This window comes from Mytilus edulis, chromosome 13, assembly GCF_963676685.1.
Source record: "Mytilus edulis chromosome 13, xbMytEdul2.2, whole genome shotgun sequence".
NCBI classification, from domain to species: domain Eukaryota; kingdom Metazoa; phylum Mollusca; class Bivalvia; order Mytilida; family Mytilidae; genus Mytilus; species Mytilus edulis.
Genome location: NC_092356.1, coordinates 47032521 through 47050743, shown reverse-complemented (window position 1 = coordinate 47050743; position 18223 = coordinate 47032521). Strand labels below are relative to the sequence as shown.

The 18223-nt window shown below is 32.3% G+C and overlaps 1 protein-coding gene across 1 annotated transcript; it reads left to right on the top strand.

The window, feature by feature from the left end:
• The first annotated feature begins 3000 nt into the window (after positions 1–3000).
• LOC139500743 (uncharacterized) lies at positions 3001–17286 on the top strand. The gene is made up of 12 exons (XM_071289582.1): positions 3001–3929; positions 4744–5130; positions 5440–5832; positions 7659–7714; positions 8863–9096; positions 9330–9551; positions 10913–10964; positions 11915–12043; positions 12283–12465; positions 12971–13144; positions 13596–13750; positions 16489–17286. The coding sequence occupies exons 1-12, from the start codon at positions 3101–3103 to the stop codon at positions 16504–16506; spliced, it is 2832 nt and encodes a 943-aa protein (XP_071145683.1). The 5' UTR covers positions 3001–3100; the 3' UTR covers positions 16507–17286.
• The last annotated feature ends 937 nt before the right edge of the window (positions 17287–18223 follow it).

Sequence of the window (18223 nt, the reverse complement as noted above, 5' to 3'; positions counted from 1 at the left end):
CGTGTAACATTTTCTGATAATCCATTTTAATAAGGACCACACAAATGGACATGCAATGGAATTTTTTTTCCTTTTTAACTAAGTTTTTTTGTTCAGAATAATTGAAGTAGCAAACAACATCCCTAAATGATATTAACAGTTTAGGAAATGTATTAAAGAGGGACGAAAGATACCAGAGGGACAGTCAAACTCATAAATCGACAATAAACTGGCGTTAAGAATAAGCAACACGAAACCCATAATAGTTGTTGTTTTAATACATTGGTCTAACAATTAAAACTGGGAAGATCATTTGTCTGTAAGATGTAAGACAGCCGCACAATGCCCATAAAAAACATAAGGAAACAACAGTAAAAAAAAAAAATTACAGAAAACTACAGATTGAACAATAAAAACATTGCTATTCTGAAGATCTCTTGAAAGATGAGTAGATTCTACTTCTATAATTGTATCTGTTTTCATGAATATTTGATTCAATCAAAACATACACCGAAACACACACCAAAAAACATTTCTTTTCTTAGATATTTAAAGATGCATGAATCAAATCTTGGGCTATTTCTCTACATCTCTGTGTTCACGTTCCTTTTAAAAAAGTTGACTTGCACTAATCAATTACAGATCGTGTTATAATGTTGCAGATGTCCTCCTGAAAAACAGGAATATACCTCAAAATACAGTAAAAATCTCCTAAATATATGTATAGTTGAGCTTTGTGTGAGAACTGAACTTAACATGTACAACAAAAATGATAACTTTCTACGATTGGGTTCATGACATTAAGGTTGGTGTCACACGATTTAATCATAATGATTGAACGATATGTTTGAAAATAATGTCTGCTGTTCAAGTATGTTCAATAAGCTGTTTTTATGGTCTTTTCATTCTTTTCTCGTTTATAACGTATATCAAAATTTTGAGAAACTAAATTGTATTTTGTTCACTACTTGAATTTTTATTCGTGTTGATCAATCAAAAAACTATGACTTTAATTTAGAAATGAATGAATCATTTCGATATTCCGGATTCTTTGGAGGTGAATGTGAATCATCATTTCAGAATTGGACCAATTAGTTTTAGCAGGTATACTAGTACTTATACACAAAAAATAATAATTTATGTTAAAAATTGATGAACAAAAATCTATAAGTTGTATTTTGTAGCAATTGAAAGATCATTAAGTATTTGTAACATACTGAACCAAAAGCGTTAAAAATGAGTAAACTAATCGAAAGCCAACAACATACACTTTCAATAAAACACATACACATACAGACACAAATAATACACATGATCAGATCACTCAAACGTAACTTAAGCTCCAAGTTAAAGAATCTGCCTATACAATGAGAGAACATAATAAATGATTCGGATGGGTGTGACAAATTTCCATATGCAGCATCTGTCGTGTTACAATTAAAAAAAATAAGATTAGTAAAAGTTTATAATTTGAAAATGGAATATAACTTTAAGCTTTAAGGAACCGGTATGATATAAGTTTAGACGAAATATCAATATTAGCATCGTGTCATTATTGCTGATGCTTATATTAGGACAGCAACTGTGATCCCTCAGTGCAGTCACTGCATAGGAAAAAATCCCACGATATACTGTAAACACTAACTATACTCAACCATCCAGAGTAATTTGCTATTTTTGTACTAAACATATTTCAACTGTTTAACTAATAAGTTTGATGGTAACATAGCCAATATTATTGATCACTAAACAGACCCGTCACGTGATATAGAAGAAATGTCTGGGGATTGGTCAGATTCATCAGATGACAGTCACTGTGGTGACTACACTCCTGTGGAGGAAACATGGACGCCACCGACAGGTATTGCATACTTTATAAGTTTTTGATTTGTATTACTTATATATTATGTTGTTATCTTCGTCTTTACTCTACATGTTTGGGTGTCAATAAGTCATTATGTTTCCATTATAAACAGCACACGAATTAAAATGATACTGTAACAGAAAAGTTCAAATTATTTTATATAACTACAAAGGATGTAAACGATAAGATCGAAGGACCTATCGAGAACATTTCTGCTGTTACTGCCAACTGTTTCCAATATAGTCTTCAAATTATCAAACATGTTACAACAGTAATCTATTTTGTGACATGGGTATGTGTTCGCTAAATCCATGTCTACTGAACAGCGTCATAATACTTTTACTCTTAATTATCTAGTTAACTGTCGCATACCTATTCAATTGAATAGGTAAATATATATCTGAATTCTCCTGAACATGTTAAATCTGTGTATAGTATCTGTCTGCGCAAAGCCATTGTATCAACTTACTGTAAAGTATGACCTTTGAAAATTGAGTTAACTACGTCAGTTTTCCAAGGATTTGGAAATATACAGCTTGCCACTGAGTATATAATATTGTTTACATTTTATGTTCTGGGCTTTATTTATTTCCTATATTCAGTTGCACGTTCACATCAAGTTCCCTAGTCTATATACAAATATACCAAAATCATACACGAGTCACCTACTTGCCTTTTCTATCAGTAATCATTTATACCAATATTAGGACTAATCTCTTAAAACTGTTACATTCAGACAAATAACTTGCTTCAATCTTCCCATTCACAACATTCAAAAGTTTTCAAGAAAGTAAAAGGTGCGTTTTTGCATGCATTGATAAATACGATTGTCGACTAATTAACATGAACGAATGATTAGTTATAGCGATTTCGTGAAATGTTGTATACAAATAACGGTTTCGGTATTTTATATTTGGAACAAAACTGGTTTCATCAAAAGGATAAATGTCTACAGATATGCGTGCGTCACCTGTTTTTCAAATTCGCACTCAATCCCAATGTGAATAGTGAATTAAGATGTGGTGTAATTGCCAATGAGACGGCTCATAACCAGAGTCCAATGAGCGTGGATAAAAACAATTGCAGTTATTGTTTACTTATGTCAGATTCATAATTGCAGGAACACATTTGCCTATATCTACTGACAACAGTGTCATATTACCATGGCAGTTAGCTTGGACTAAAACAGTTTTGGCCATTGATAACGGGGAAGTTATTGAGCAAAACAAGTTGTCTTCATCGTTGTCTCCCGTCAAAATGCAGTTCCTTGTAAAATATCATAAAAAGCTGCTAGAACAAGCATTTGCAAAATCTGAGATGTTGAAATGTCTCACGTTATCATGTAACCAAAACGAAATGATAAACGTGAAGTTAAAAACTCAATCTTTGAAATATGCTTTCAGTGAAATTGAATCGAAATGGAATGACGAGGGCGACAAACTGGTTCTATTCAGTTTGCCAATAAAATTAGTCTCTAAACTGTTGTTTGAATTTTTCAATGAATATATAAAGGATTCAACCGTAGGTTTCTTTCAAGGGCATGATGTAATCCATTTAGTTGGTTTTTTGTCCAGAAAAACAGTTATCACTGAAGCTGTTTCAGCTATCGAACGGATAGCAAGTAATAATTCACTTTCGGTCGCGATTCAGCTTGATCCATTTATTTTAAAACTCTTGAAATGTGACATGTCGATGGACTTACTTAAAACAGCATTGCCCAAGAGAATTAAAGCAGAATTTTTCATCACCAATAATCATCTTTGGGTTTTTAGTAATACTTCACTCATCCAAACCTCGATAACAGCTGTCGTGAAAGAAAATTTTGTAAGCACAGCTTTTACAAATACAACACCTTATGAAAATATTCCGCTATTTACCAGTAGTCATGAGTTTACCACGGTAGTGAGAGAAAATGAAAGCAAGTATTTGGTATATGAACAGTTTCCAGAATGCACTTTTGTAGCTGCCACTAAGTCGATTATACTAAAACTGTGGTTGGCTGAGGAGAGGCATTACAGAGGTTCTCACTTTCAACAGATTTCTCCAACTTTACAATTGCAGAATGAGGAATATGTAGACATGTCAGGTTCGTTTAAATCAGTACAATTTGAGAGAGAACAAATACTGAACTGCAAGAAAAATTTAAAACAAAAGTCCTTTATCAAATGACAAAACGAAAATTTGGAATACATCAACAAATGGAAAATAACTGTCATATTCCTGAATTGGTACATTAATAATCGCTTTTAATCAATTATAAAAATAGATATGAAAGTTCTGATGATATTTTTAGTATATATTGGCAATAATTTACATTTAACTATTATTAATCACATAGCAAGAGAAAACTTAGCAATTTTTTAACATGTTATATGAAAGCTTCATGACATTGAATACAAAGGTCTAAAATCCGTGTTGTCGCAAATACTAGGCAAAGATTATGTACTGACATTTTTTTAGAATGAAAAAAAATGCATAAAGAAACTGATAACAATACAGACGAATTAAGCTATAATTGTATGCTCGTTTTGGTCATAAAAGCTTTTACAAATCGCATTTGATTATTCCTGATGGAGGTAGATTCAGAAAGCACTTCATACGAATTCAATTTATAAAGTGTTGTCTTTCCTTTTTTTAATAGTGGTGCATAATGATAAAGACATACATGAATACATTGACTTTTTAATTTTCAACTTTGTACTTGTTTCAAATTGGCTTTAAAACTATTTTGATCTGAGCGTCACTGATGAGTCTTTTGTAGACGAAACGCGCGTCTGGCGTATTAAATTATAACCCTTGTACCTTTGATAACTATTACTTAAATGAAATAAATTATAAAATAAATAAGCGTTGTGCCTCATTCTGTTTTATCATGTGTATACCCCGCAGATCATTTACAGGTGTCCATGCGACAAAGGAACCAAGTCAGTTGTATTCTTCAACCGCAAACATGCAAGTCAGCAATGATTATGAAAAGTTAAAAGATCCACCTTACGACCACACTTGCGACGTTGGAAACCAACGCAGAATGAAATGGATTGTGAAATCTGATAATCCGACCAGACTTAAAACAAAACTACAGGACGCTACGAGAAGGTTAGAGAGTGAATTAAAGTGTACTCTATCAATTGAGGGTATCGAGATAAAGAGGCAGCAGTTTGCACAATGGTTCCATCCGATGAAAGATTTTCTTGTTGTTCTTTACCATGGATCTGCTGAACAAGTACCTGCTGATGTGATATGTCAATCAAACAAACATATTATATGTTCGCAGTCAGCAGATCAAGGTTAGTATAATGATACAGTCGAACCCCGTTGGGTCGAACTCGGTTGTGTCGAGACCGGTTGTATAGATTCCCGGATGAGTCGAAGTAATTACTCGGTCTCAGGAGAATTCCCGGTTGATCAATGCATATTTACACCTGATAAGTCGCATTCAGGTGTATCGAATTCTCGATAAGTCGAGTACGTCTTATAGAGGCTTGTCGATGTACTGGAATTTCTTGTGTATACATGTCGTGTTGGCAGCTTGCAAATTCGATATTAATACAACTTTTTTTATACTTTTGTAATCTATGATTTTCTAACTTTTATAGCTGTTTCCATGAGCAAAGAAACAAACGGACTCCCACATTGTATGGTGGCAAACTTTTCTGTTTTAACACCTTCATCAAAACATACAAAGGACAAATCTTCATTAATTGGGCGAAATATCGACAACCTTTTGAGTGCAGTAGACAAAAAACAATTATATACTTTAGCCATCCCTTCGGAAGTTATCAGTGACAATCCGGAAATATTTGCAGAAAACTTTTGTACATCTATACAGTCATACGTTAGTAGGGCTACCAGTATAAAGACAATTTATGTCTGTAATGAGAATATAACAGTGATAATAAAACTGATGGACACATTCAAAGCAGGGCTACCTTTCCTGCACTTCTATGATTTGTCGAAAATGTTTGAGGATCCAAATAGAGCAGTAACTCGTAAGTTTTAGATTTATGAGTTTGACTGTCCCTTTGGTATCTTTCGTCCCTCTTTTATTAAAACAAATTAAAAAAAAACAATGGGATATTCAGCAGTGTTCAAAACCTGACAACATTAGAATTCAATATTAGTATATTGGTCACCGTTCTGTATATGAAAGCATCTTCTGTTGTTTTCGGGTCTTATATTTGTTTAAATATTTTATCATATTCCTCCTTTTTCGATTGAGTTATTCAAAAACACGGTGTGATTTTTTTCTAATTTAGCAACATTTCAGAAAGATGTGCGTCCGATTTCAAAACATTTAAAAGCGTTTTTAAACCAAAAAAACCACGACCAGAACACAAGAAACTTAACGTTTAAGTTAAAATAAAAGTATTGTAGCTGGTTCAAATAATTTTGTTATCGTTATAATAATAAAATAAGAATGAAAACTAAACAAATATTGATTGGATTGCTTTTATCAGTTCACAACTGTGGTGTTTTCCGGCCTCCGCCACCAATAAAAAGCTGGCCGCAACGAAATAGCCCAAAAATGCGCTTACAAGTGGCGTTAAAACACCAACAAACAATCAATCAATCATTTAAAACTGTATATGTCGTGTACATGTTATTATTTTGTACAGGTTATAACTTGTACAAAAACTTTTTAAGAGTTATTACTTGTATGATGCCATCATGCAAGTTATTCCTTGTACAAATAAAGTTGTACAAGTAATTACTCGTACAATTTCCACTGAGAAAAAGATAACTTGTGCAAATCATTATTCTATCTGGCCCATTTGATGTTCTCAACAAATCGTATTCCTTTAAAGAAACAATTGATGACTAAAACCTAAAGGTATGAACTTTCAACATGTTTGTACCTTTTGTACAACCAATATATGAGCAAAACTTCAAAAAAGTCAAAACTAAAGTGTAAAAATGGAAACGAGACGAAATCATGTATAATGGTACTGTTGATGAACTTTACCCTTTGATTAAAACAGCAAAATCTAAAAGATGATTAAAAGATTTGGAAATTTGAGACGACAATGTCATAATACCAATGCAAAGAGTAGACAGAGGTCCTATGGACTGTAGAAATATCAAAGAAGTTGTGCTGAATATTGCCGAAAATAAATACAAAATAGGGGAAAAAATTGTAATCATGATTGGTTAAAAAAGTCAAATCTAATCGAAAAGATTTAGAGACAATGTTAGACATACCAGAGCACACTGAGGTTAATGTCTTGAAAGCAGTACAATTGCTTTCTTCAAGTGGTGACAAAGGCCATGTTTACTGCAGCTGTCGAGATGGCTGTAAGTCAGACAAATGTAATTGCAAAAGATTGATCTGGCTTATTGTGTAATTCCAGATGTCATGCTTCTTTGTCTTATGCAAACAAATAGGCTATTTGATCTATTAGGCTTTACTTTTGTTTCAAATATATGATATAACTTATGCTACTTTTTATGATGATTTATGTTTGAAAATAAATGGTAGAAGGGTTTTATTTTAATTTTGCTTTTAACGACTTTGTCACTTTGCACCTTTAGTCCGTATGTAGCAACACGCTGTTTAGCTAAATTTGCTCAAGAAGTCATGTTCGCTTATGATGTTACTTTGCGTCCGTCGTTTGTCTGTATTCTTCTAACATTTAAAAAATAATACTAATACATGTTCACAGTTGAATAAAATGTAGAAGGAAAAAAACTCAATATAGATTGATAAGAAAAAAAAATTATGCTAAATGATAAGAAAAAACAAATAAACAAATAAATGAGTAAAAAAAAAAAAAAAAAAAAAACAAATGACAAAAATTATTTTTTCTTTATTGTTCAGCTGCAGTAACTTCATTGAAAATCGAACTGGTACAAGGAAACATAGAAAAACAAAAAGTAAGTAAAATAGTTCTTACTAGAATAAAAATACTGCAAAACATTAGAATTCTTGAAGAACCAAGCTTAGTTGAATAATAAAACAAATCAAGCTATAACCTCCATCTTTGGTTTCTAACATTTAATATTATCGTGACCAGTCTTTCCCAATGAAAGAACTAACTTAAAGACCGTTTACCTACATTTTTTACAACATGCAGTACTGTATCAGAGCAATTATAATACTACATGTAGCTTTAAGAATAGGATAAACACAAATGAACTAATTCAAATAATCATACACTATTAAATCAATGTTTATTTATACATTTACTGGTTGGCATTAAGGAATCTTATCTTACGATTGTTACGAAAAGACATTGTTTATTGACTGTAGTGATAGTACTCTGGTCGGGTTGTTGTCTCTTTGGCACATTCCCTATTTCCATTCACACATTTATTTCATTCGACAACGGTGTGCTTAATATAGTTAAAAATGCACTAAGCCATGCATTTTTATAACTTTCATTTACAATTTTAGTATAAACTCGTGGGTTTAAAATGATTTTTACAGTTTTATCTTAAATTCTCCATATATTTTGAATTGTTAAGAAACTATCCTAAGGCTCTAGCTCTTTTAATATAAAATAAGAAAATTGGTTTAATTGAAAACTCTAGAAGTTAATATAAAAGAAAAGATGCGGTATGATGCCAATGAGACAACTCTCCACTAAACTGACACAGAAATTAAAAATTATAGGTCACTGTACGGCCTTCAACAATGAACAAAGCCCATACCGCATAGTCAGCTATAAAAGTTTTACCATTGAAAGCATTGGTTATTAACTTTTGTTCCCTTTTTGGTCTAAGAGCTCCGTAAGTATTCAACTATATATCTTGTTTATAGATCCATGACTTTCATTTTGTTTAGCTGAGTCTTTCAAGATGAATGTAAATCCAGAAAACCGCGTTGACCGAGCCAATTTACAAAGTCTTATTTTTATCTTCAGAAATTGTTGGTGTATCAAAAAAAGCAAAATAAAAATACAATTTTAGAAAATAATGGTGCCTTTTTGGTCTATTCTCAACAGTTACATGTATTAGAATTGTAAGTACATTTTTGGTTTAAATTACACTTATCGTTTAAACGTAAATGCATTCCATTTCAGACCGATGTTCTTGTAAACAGTGTAGGAAGAGACCTCGACCTAACAAGAGGTGCTGTATCTATATACATGCTACAGGAGGGCGGAGAGGAAATTATGTCTGACTGTAGACGGCAGCACCCTACTGGTGTTGATTACGGAGAGATTGTACAAACTACACCTGGAAAATTACAATGCAAAGCTATTTACCACTTTGCAGTTCCTCCCTGGACAAAAAATGCAAATTTTTCATTACAGGTGAAATCTATTAATAATAAATACAAACAATTTCATTTATAGTTTTAAAAATACAATAAACAATTTCATTAATAACACTGCAATAATGTTTCCTATTGGGTTGATTTAATATATACGAGTGTGGTCAAATTATGAAAATTTAAGTTTGATTGGGAAAAACTCTTTAATAAAAGAAAGAAACCAGCATGTGACATTTAAATTCAAATTAAAAAACTCTCATTCACATTTTTCAGATACTAGCAAAAGCAGTTTTTGATTGCCTGACATTAGCTTCAAACTCAAAGTACAAAACAATAGCTTTTCCGGTTCTTGGTACTGGAACCTTGCACTATCCTTGGAAGGGTGTATGTCATGCAATGGTTGATACAATAAGAAAGTTCGGGAGAATGTGTCATGATACCAGTCTCGAAGTAGTTCAGGTTGTATTATTTCCAGACAATACAAAATCAATTCAGGTGAGCTGGTGTATGAATATGAAGTTTGATCGTTAAATTCATTATGCTGGTTTTACTTTTAGCTCAATGAAAAGTATCTGTTATCATTTGCAGGTTCTTTTTTTGCAAGCTCGAGTTCCCAAGCTTTGCTGATATATTTGATCGGTTCAAACGTGTATTTTCTTGCTTGTTTGTATAACAGATATATGATCACATGATCCGATTGTCACAAGTGTAAAGGTGTTGTAAATCTACAAAGGAACAATCAGACATGAACCATTAACTCTAAATGATCCTTCATATAAAAAAGAAGATGTGGTATATTTGCCAATGAGACAACTCACCACAAGAGACCAAATGATACAGAAATTAACAACTATAATTCACCGTACGGCCTTCGACAATGAGCAAAGCCCATACCGCATATTCACCTATAAAAGGCCCCGAAATGACAATAATGTAAAACAATTCAAACGAGAATACTAACAACCTAATTTATGTACAAAAAATGAACGAAAAACAAACATGTAACATAAAAAGCAAACGACAACCTATATATTACAGGTTCCTGACTTGGGACAGTCACATTAATACAGAATGTGGCGGGGTTAAACATGTTAGTGTGTATTTTGGTTGTTCTGATTTCCTTTTTCATTTTAAATCAGATGTTCTTTGTGTTACGTTTTGACAAAAATCATAGTTTCCGTATCTTAAGCTAGTTTAAGGTTACGTGTATAAAATAGCATATTTGACGATTTGTAATAACCTGAAAATTTTCATTTTTGTTATACAAAATGTTTCATAATGAAGCAATCATATAAGCATTATGTCAGACAATAAACAAATGAACGCCTTATATAACTCCGAAAAATATGAATGAATTAAAACCCAGACTAACAAAGGCTATTGATCCTGACCTCGGAGAGGGGTAAACACGATACAGGTATCATATGTTTTGTGGACTCCGATCCTCCCCCTTTACCTCCTCTAGCCAACGAAGAATAACCAAACACACATATGTACATACAAAAAAATCTTTGTAGACTTAATTATTTTTTTTATTATTTTTAATTTTAGTTTCTTGTGTACAATTTGGAGTTTAGTATGGCGTTCATTATTATTATATTGATATTTTGGGAGGCGACTTTCCTGATATGGAACTTGCGCCCTTGGCGTTCATTATCACTGAACTAGTATATATATTTGTTTAGGGGCCAGCTGAAGGACGCCTCCGGGTGCGGGAATTTCTCGCTGCATTGAAGACCTGTTGGTGACCTTCTGCTGTTGTCTTCTCTATGGTCGGGTTGTTGTCTCTTTGACACATTCCCCATTTCCATTCTCAATTTTATTAATTAGAATTATTTATTTTTTTCATTTTTCAGATGTTTGAAGACTATTTAATTGTACCAGATAAAACAGAATTAATTGCTCAAGGTAACTACATTCAAGTCGTATACAGTTTCTTAAAATGATAATATACAACTATGGCACAATAGGATATTGGTAAATAAATATGTTCATTTATATTTATTTTATCAGACAAATTTAGTGTTGAAGCTATATAACGTGTACATTAAAACTATTAAATAAATTGGATAATAGTCAGTAGATATGATAATGCCTTTGTAGACAGCATTTGAACATAGCTCGAATTGATATCGTAAAAAGTAGATGAATGTAATCTCCTATCTATATGTATCATATTAATAAGAAAAAAATCTCGTATTGAAAAAAAAATGAATCAACATTACTACAAATGCATCATATGTGCGCGAAATAGTATAATTAGTTATTGTTAAAAAAAAAAAAACATACAAACAATACATGTAGTCCTCAAAACACAACATAGACAAAAAAGACTAAACAACACGAACTCCAACAAAAACTGTAAATCTCTCTGTCATTTTTTTTTTTTTTTTTTTTTATGCCCCACCTACGATAGTAGAGGGGCATTATGTTTTCTGGTCTGTGCGTCCGTTCGTCCGTCCGTCCGTCTGTCTGTTTGTCCGTCTGTCCCGCTCCAGGTTAAAGTTTTTGGTCAAGGTAGTTTTTGATGAAGTTGAAGTCCAATCGACTTCAAACTTAGTACACATGTTCCCTATGATATGATCTTTCTAATTTTAATGCCAAATTAGAGTTTTTACCCGAATTTCACTGTCCACTGAACATGGAAAATGATAGTGCGAGTGGGGCATCCGTGTACTATGGACACATTCTTGTTTTGTGTTATTACCACTAGCTGTCACTTTAATCTTATTATTGTTAGTTTGTCATTTCAATTTAAAATAAATATGTTAGGACCATTTAATATCAATGTGTTAGTGCTAATAAATATTGTATATTGTTCATTGTCGAATTTACACGACACATCTGTTTATTCATAGAGCCTGTTGAGCCGCCAAAGTTTATCTTTGAAGCCAGATGTAAAACTGTTATCATTTCATTGATGCCTTTGTCTGAAATGCGATTCCACAATTGTGAATGTTGTGTGGAAATATGTAATGCAAGCAGAGGTAAATATATACGAGCATTACTTTGAAAATGAAGTTTTGAAATGTTATACAATGATGAGCTAACATTAATGTAAGTGTATGGAAAAGAAACACTATGATAGAAAAATTAGTCACATTATAGTTTATGTGTAGAAATCAAAGCACAAAAAGCGACTCTCCAGACTGAATTAAATCAACAAAAATTCAAACCAAAGATGCAAGATCTATCAATGTGTTTGATGTATTTGTTTTATTTTCAGAAAATCTTGGGTCATTAGTTCCTGATAACAGAAGAAATAGTTATACTGAATGTCGTGTAAAGCGGTTCAGGTTATTTTCTGATGGCAGCGAGAACCATTTCAGGAAAGCAGTGAAGAAGGCACTAGATATGACAGTCTTTGAAAGATTATCATCCCTTGCTATAAGGCTGATGGACGAAATAGGTAAAACATGACTGTTAAATCGGGCAGATTAGCGAAAATATACGTGTTCTTAATAATCAAAATATATTCCTTTAATGTTTTCCCTTTATCAGATCAACAGAATATAACATTCATAATGTGTTGTGGTTCCAAAAACGTAATAATGAATTTGCTATGATAAAATGAACTAATAGTGAGAAGTCCATATTTCAATAGCACACTAAGTTTAACAATAGTAGATTGAGGTTATCATGCGCTTTATACATATTTTGAACAGTGAAATTCGTATTGTGAATGACATGTTACACCAAGGCTTCAATGGGAACAAAGTTATCGCATGATTACACTTTGACTTGTAATACTTAAATTGCTTGTGAACTCAAAATTCGACGGCAACTCTGTTGTCTTAATATTCCATTAACAAAGCATTTTTCAAAGGAAAATTATATTCAAAATAAAAAATCTTTAAAAAGTGTTTCTTTGCGTGAATAAAGTCTAACCTTTTTTCTGTACGTTTTACTCCTAGATTCTTTGTCATATATGAGGCAAGCAAGACTGATCAGGGACACTGCTTGTGAAGGCGATAGATGTCGCTATTTACAATACATCCAATTGGTCATTCTTAAAAGATCTGCATACGACACACTGTTAGTGGAAAATGAAGGAAATAAAGAAGTGACTAAACGATTTTCTTTATTTGGTAAGTATTTTAAAATTTTGCTTAAATATTTTATATTCGACCTCTGAATCGAGATGTTCACAGAACAGCATGTAACATAGCTCGCTATCATTATTAGACATATAAATGGGAAGCGTTGCATATATTGCTGGAACATTTTTGTTTGACTGTCTTGTATAATTAGTTTAGTTTCAACCTCAGTTTTTCCATTATAACTGCGAAACTAATAACAGTGAATGGAAGGGGATGTTTGCAACACTATTTTACAATAGTATTCGACGTTTCAGGAAAAAATTCAAATGTTTATATATTGTCCAGAAAGGGATAACATGTACTGTGTAAGAACATCAAACGTCGTCCATTTTGTATTTGCAACCACCATACCGATAGAGCATACATGTATATGTATGCAATTTTAAGATGTAAATGCATGAAATGTTTTTTTTTTAAAGTCAATTGTTATATTTATAAGGTGGAGAAGTGAAACCAAGATTTAGGCAAGTGTGCCATTATGATGTTCCTCAACACTCGACGATTGTAATCTCAGCTGTTGCTAGGGATGAAAATACCTTACCAATGACAATAGAGGGGGAAATTAAAAAGGTGTTATCCGAGGCAGTGAAAGAGGTTTGATTACAATCATATTTCATCATAGTGGGTAATCTTAAGCAAGTCATGTTGTGAAAAATGTAGTTAAAGAGATTTTACTACACTCACATTCAAACATGGTGGTAATCCCTGAAAAAATGTCAACTGTGATACAATACTGTAGAGCATTTGCTGGGTTTTTTTTCTAAATGTGTCTTTAAGGGACTATACCCGATCTATGACCAATGAAAAGCGACGGGAAGTTATGATGTTTTGATGTTTGATTTTATGTTAATGTCATTGTCAACATAAGATTAAAGAGGTAGATGTTTTGCCATTTAAGGATGTACTTAGGTGAAATTGAAAAAATCAAGAATCTAAAATTGAAACTGTAAGTCGGAAGAACATTAGTTAAGGAACAAAATAAGCTAAAAATATTGATTAGTCATGAAGCTCCTTTTCGAGATATTTGATTTAAAATATGGCGGGAAAAGGCTGACTCAGACTTATATCTTATATTTGCATTGGTATTCAATATTTGAGTCTCAAATTAAAGGGGGAAAATTCAAGAATCTGCATACATTTTAGCAAATACCTTTTATGAGCGATAAAGTCGTATATGAAATGAGAAATGGGTGTTATTGGGTAAAAGCCAAGGAGTCTCAACGTCTGACTTACATTCGAAAACCTCACCTTAGTTCATCCTTAAGAAATAAGAAGAAACAAGATTTTACTCTGTGATTTATTTTTCTAGTAATCGCATTATATAAGCATGATAGGTACTTATTTGGTTACACAATTAAGGAATATCTGGTTTAGTGATAAAAGACAAAATACGGAGTGGCTATTTGTTCGGCTAGCCGGACGAATAGTGCCAGAGCTAGGTTTCCGGCCATTGCAATGCGCATGTCATGTGCGTTCGGAAGTGCGTGTAATATTATCTTCTGTAGCACCAGGAGGTCGCGTGTAATCAATTTTCAATTTTCAATTTTATGATCATGGCTGAAAACGGCGATATCAATATTTGTGATATATTTTGACGTTTTAGGAATTTTAAAAGGAATACTATAGAATGAACTTCAAAGAATGATACAATACTTGCTACAGCTGTATAAATGTTGGAAAAGATTTTCAATGCAAGAGTAGTTGAGAAACCCCTTTTCAATTGCATGTCTAACTAATTAAATTTGTTTGTATTTGGCAAATAAATCTTGCAAGTATCGAAATTGGATATAGTGGGATGGGGTTACCAAAAGTGGGGAAGTTGGATATAGAATTATAAAAAGTGGGGTAATGAAATTTGGGGGACAACAAAGGTGTGATCTGGTAAAAAAGAAAAGAGGAATTTGGGAAAAAGGAGTACACCGTGTCACTCGACCCCACCGTAAATTAAATAAAATCCCACCTGGAATTTCTGAATAAGATTTTAATAGTGCTGTTTTCTTATTTCATGGGGGGAGGATTATAGAAAAATCTCCAACCTCTCACTCAAAATATGGATAACTTTATGTCAAGGTGTCTACAATTCTCTTTGACCGCTACAGACAACCTTTTTTAGCTAGACAAAGTCATTTATGTTAACTTAAAATGCATGAATCAAACACAACCCGAGTTGTATTACAAGTAATTTCTTCTCTCTTCTTAAATTGGAAATATATATGATTTTTTTTTCTAATTACCATTATCCACATTGGACTATACACTAGTATAAAGAAAACAACTATTTTAATTACCAGTAACAAGATGGGGACCTAACAATAAAGATTACAAACATTTGCTACCCCCTGGTGCTGCTAAAGATAATATTACACGCACACACAAATAGTGACATGCGCATGTATTGGCCGGACAAATAGTCCTGGTACTATTCGTCCGGCTAGCCGTACAAATAGCAACAGCCGACAAAATATCATCGAAAAAAAATTATTTCAGTACAATATGAATGTTCGAACCCGTAGCAAATTATATAAAAAAAAATCAATTATAGTATTAGTACAGCACTTTTGACAGAAGAAGTTTAAATTGTCGCTTCAGCAATCTTAAGGGCTTGAAGTATATTTTATTTCGTCATTATTCTTACCTCAGAATCAAAATAACATCACGTCGTTTGTTGAATGGATTGAATGGATTTTATATCATTACATTTCGCTTTTACAAATTAAACCCAAAATACATGAGGTTTTTAAGGAAACGCAATCTCATTAATTTTACACCTTCAATTCAAGGAAACAGTTCAAGGCATATATTGAAGTATCTATATGTTTACTAAAATTTTCGTTGTTTGGCTGTATGTTTTTTATAATTAATGAGTGTTAATATCCCTTTGTTATCTTTCTCCTTTCTTTTAAGTAGTACATTTGAGACAGAACGCAAATTCTACATTTTACAATAACATTTGAAATTATGTCAGCATCAACAAGTATCAACATAATGGGTGAACACACTGTATCATTATAACATCATTTTAACCTGAAGGCAGTGATACAATAGATCTAATGTTACGACCGTTAAAATCACTTGGTGTCTATGGTGAATTTACTTGTAAATTCTATATAACATGTACAGTTACACAAAACAATCAGCTGAACATCGTTAGACAACTTAAATGATTCCTTTTTTACTTTTTTTCAAAAATGGTTAAAGACCAGTGAAGAATAATAATTGTGTTCCTAAAGTATTCAATGAGAAAATTAAAACACACTTTACAAGCAGGACAATAATTTGAAATTTCTATGAACAATAATTTGATAATTATGGTACATAATATGTCTTTACAGGAAGTCACAGAGCTGTAGTCAATTTGCAGATAGCCAAGTATAATCCTAACGTTTCTAACTTATTCCCTTATTATTATAACGTTTTTGGTTTTACTGATGGAAAAAAACTGATTGAACATAATAGAATTTATCAAAGGCAGTTTATTGTAACCTTTCATATTTCTATACAAATTATGTAGAATTCCAAATGTAAACATTTTTGCCTATACAAACAGCATTTGTAAACAAGGCTTGCTCTGAAATACAATGTGTTACATTAACTAATATTTAAAATTTTGTTTATGATTTTTACAGCATACTTTTTATTAACAAAAAATATAAATAGTCATTATTATCGAAACAAATAACTTCAATGCAGAAATAATAAAATTGAGAATGGAAATGGGGAATGTGTCAAAGCGACAACAATCCGACCATAGAGCAGACAACAGCCGAAGTCCACTTTTGGGTCTTCAATGCAGCGAGAAACTCTCGCACCAGGAGGCGTACTTCAGCTGGCCCCTAAAAAAGATCCTAGTTCAGTGATAATTGACGTCATACTTAACTCCGAATTTTACACAAGAAACTAAAAATAAAAATCATTCAAGACTAACAAAGGCCAGAGGCTCCTGACTTGGGACATGCGCAAAATTGAGGCGGCGTTAAACATGTTTTAATTTTTGTATATTCATAGGGTGACATACCCAATTTTTATACGATTATGCTCATCACATACGATCATACGGATATTTCATATTTCAATGTGTAATAAAACTGTGAACTGTAATCAGTATATGTTATTTCTCAGTAATATTTACACAACGGACTGTCCTTTTTTATGACTCATTTTTGTGTGAATGTATGATTTTCATAATACAAGTAATTGAAGCAAAAAACTACATTAGAAAGTTTTGTTTATATTATACCTGTTATAAATGTTTATCGTTGAGATTTATTATTTGTAACACAATTATTGGTCAGTTTCAAATCGTCTCTTTGAAACTAACAATAAATTTGATCCATCCTTATAAGCATGAACAAATTATACAATTTTAATAACTAATTGTCATTTCTGGTGATACGGTGTTTAAAAACAAAACATAGAAACAGACTGAACAAATCACGAACCGCGTAAAAAGGAGAGATTTTCGTAAAATCCTGCTCCACATGCGACACCCGTCGTGTATAAATTTTTACGTATTAATGAAGTAATGAATAGTTCTGGATTGCTTAATTATTATATGCATAACGTCCAGTGTCAATTATTTCATGCATATTCAGGACAAGAACACATCAACGGTATCCCTGATAGGTAGGCTACGATGATACAAGATTAATATTTTGGACTATCAACACCTTTTCTGTATCAGGAGCCTATAATTCACATTGTCGTTTGTTGGTGTAATATTTGTTTTTTGTTATTTGTTTTTTCTTCATTAATCGGGTCTTTGGATTTCCCATTTGATATGTTTCGCATTTTGATATTGCGCGGTATTTTAAAGCCGATTGCATGGTACTTTTGTACTTTCATCCACAATCTTTGGACTTTCGTTGGCAATTATATATAGTTATCAAAGGTACCAGGATTATAATTTAGTACGCTAGACGCGCGTTTCGTCTACATAAGACTCATCAGTGACGGGCATATCAAAATATTTATAACGCCAAACAATTACAAAGTTGAAGAGCATTGAGGATCCAAAATTATACCATATATTAATTTTTATAAACCAACGCAATAGAGGCATAAAATTAA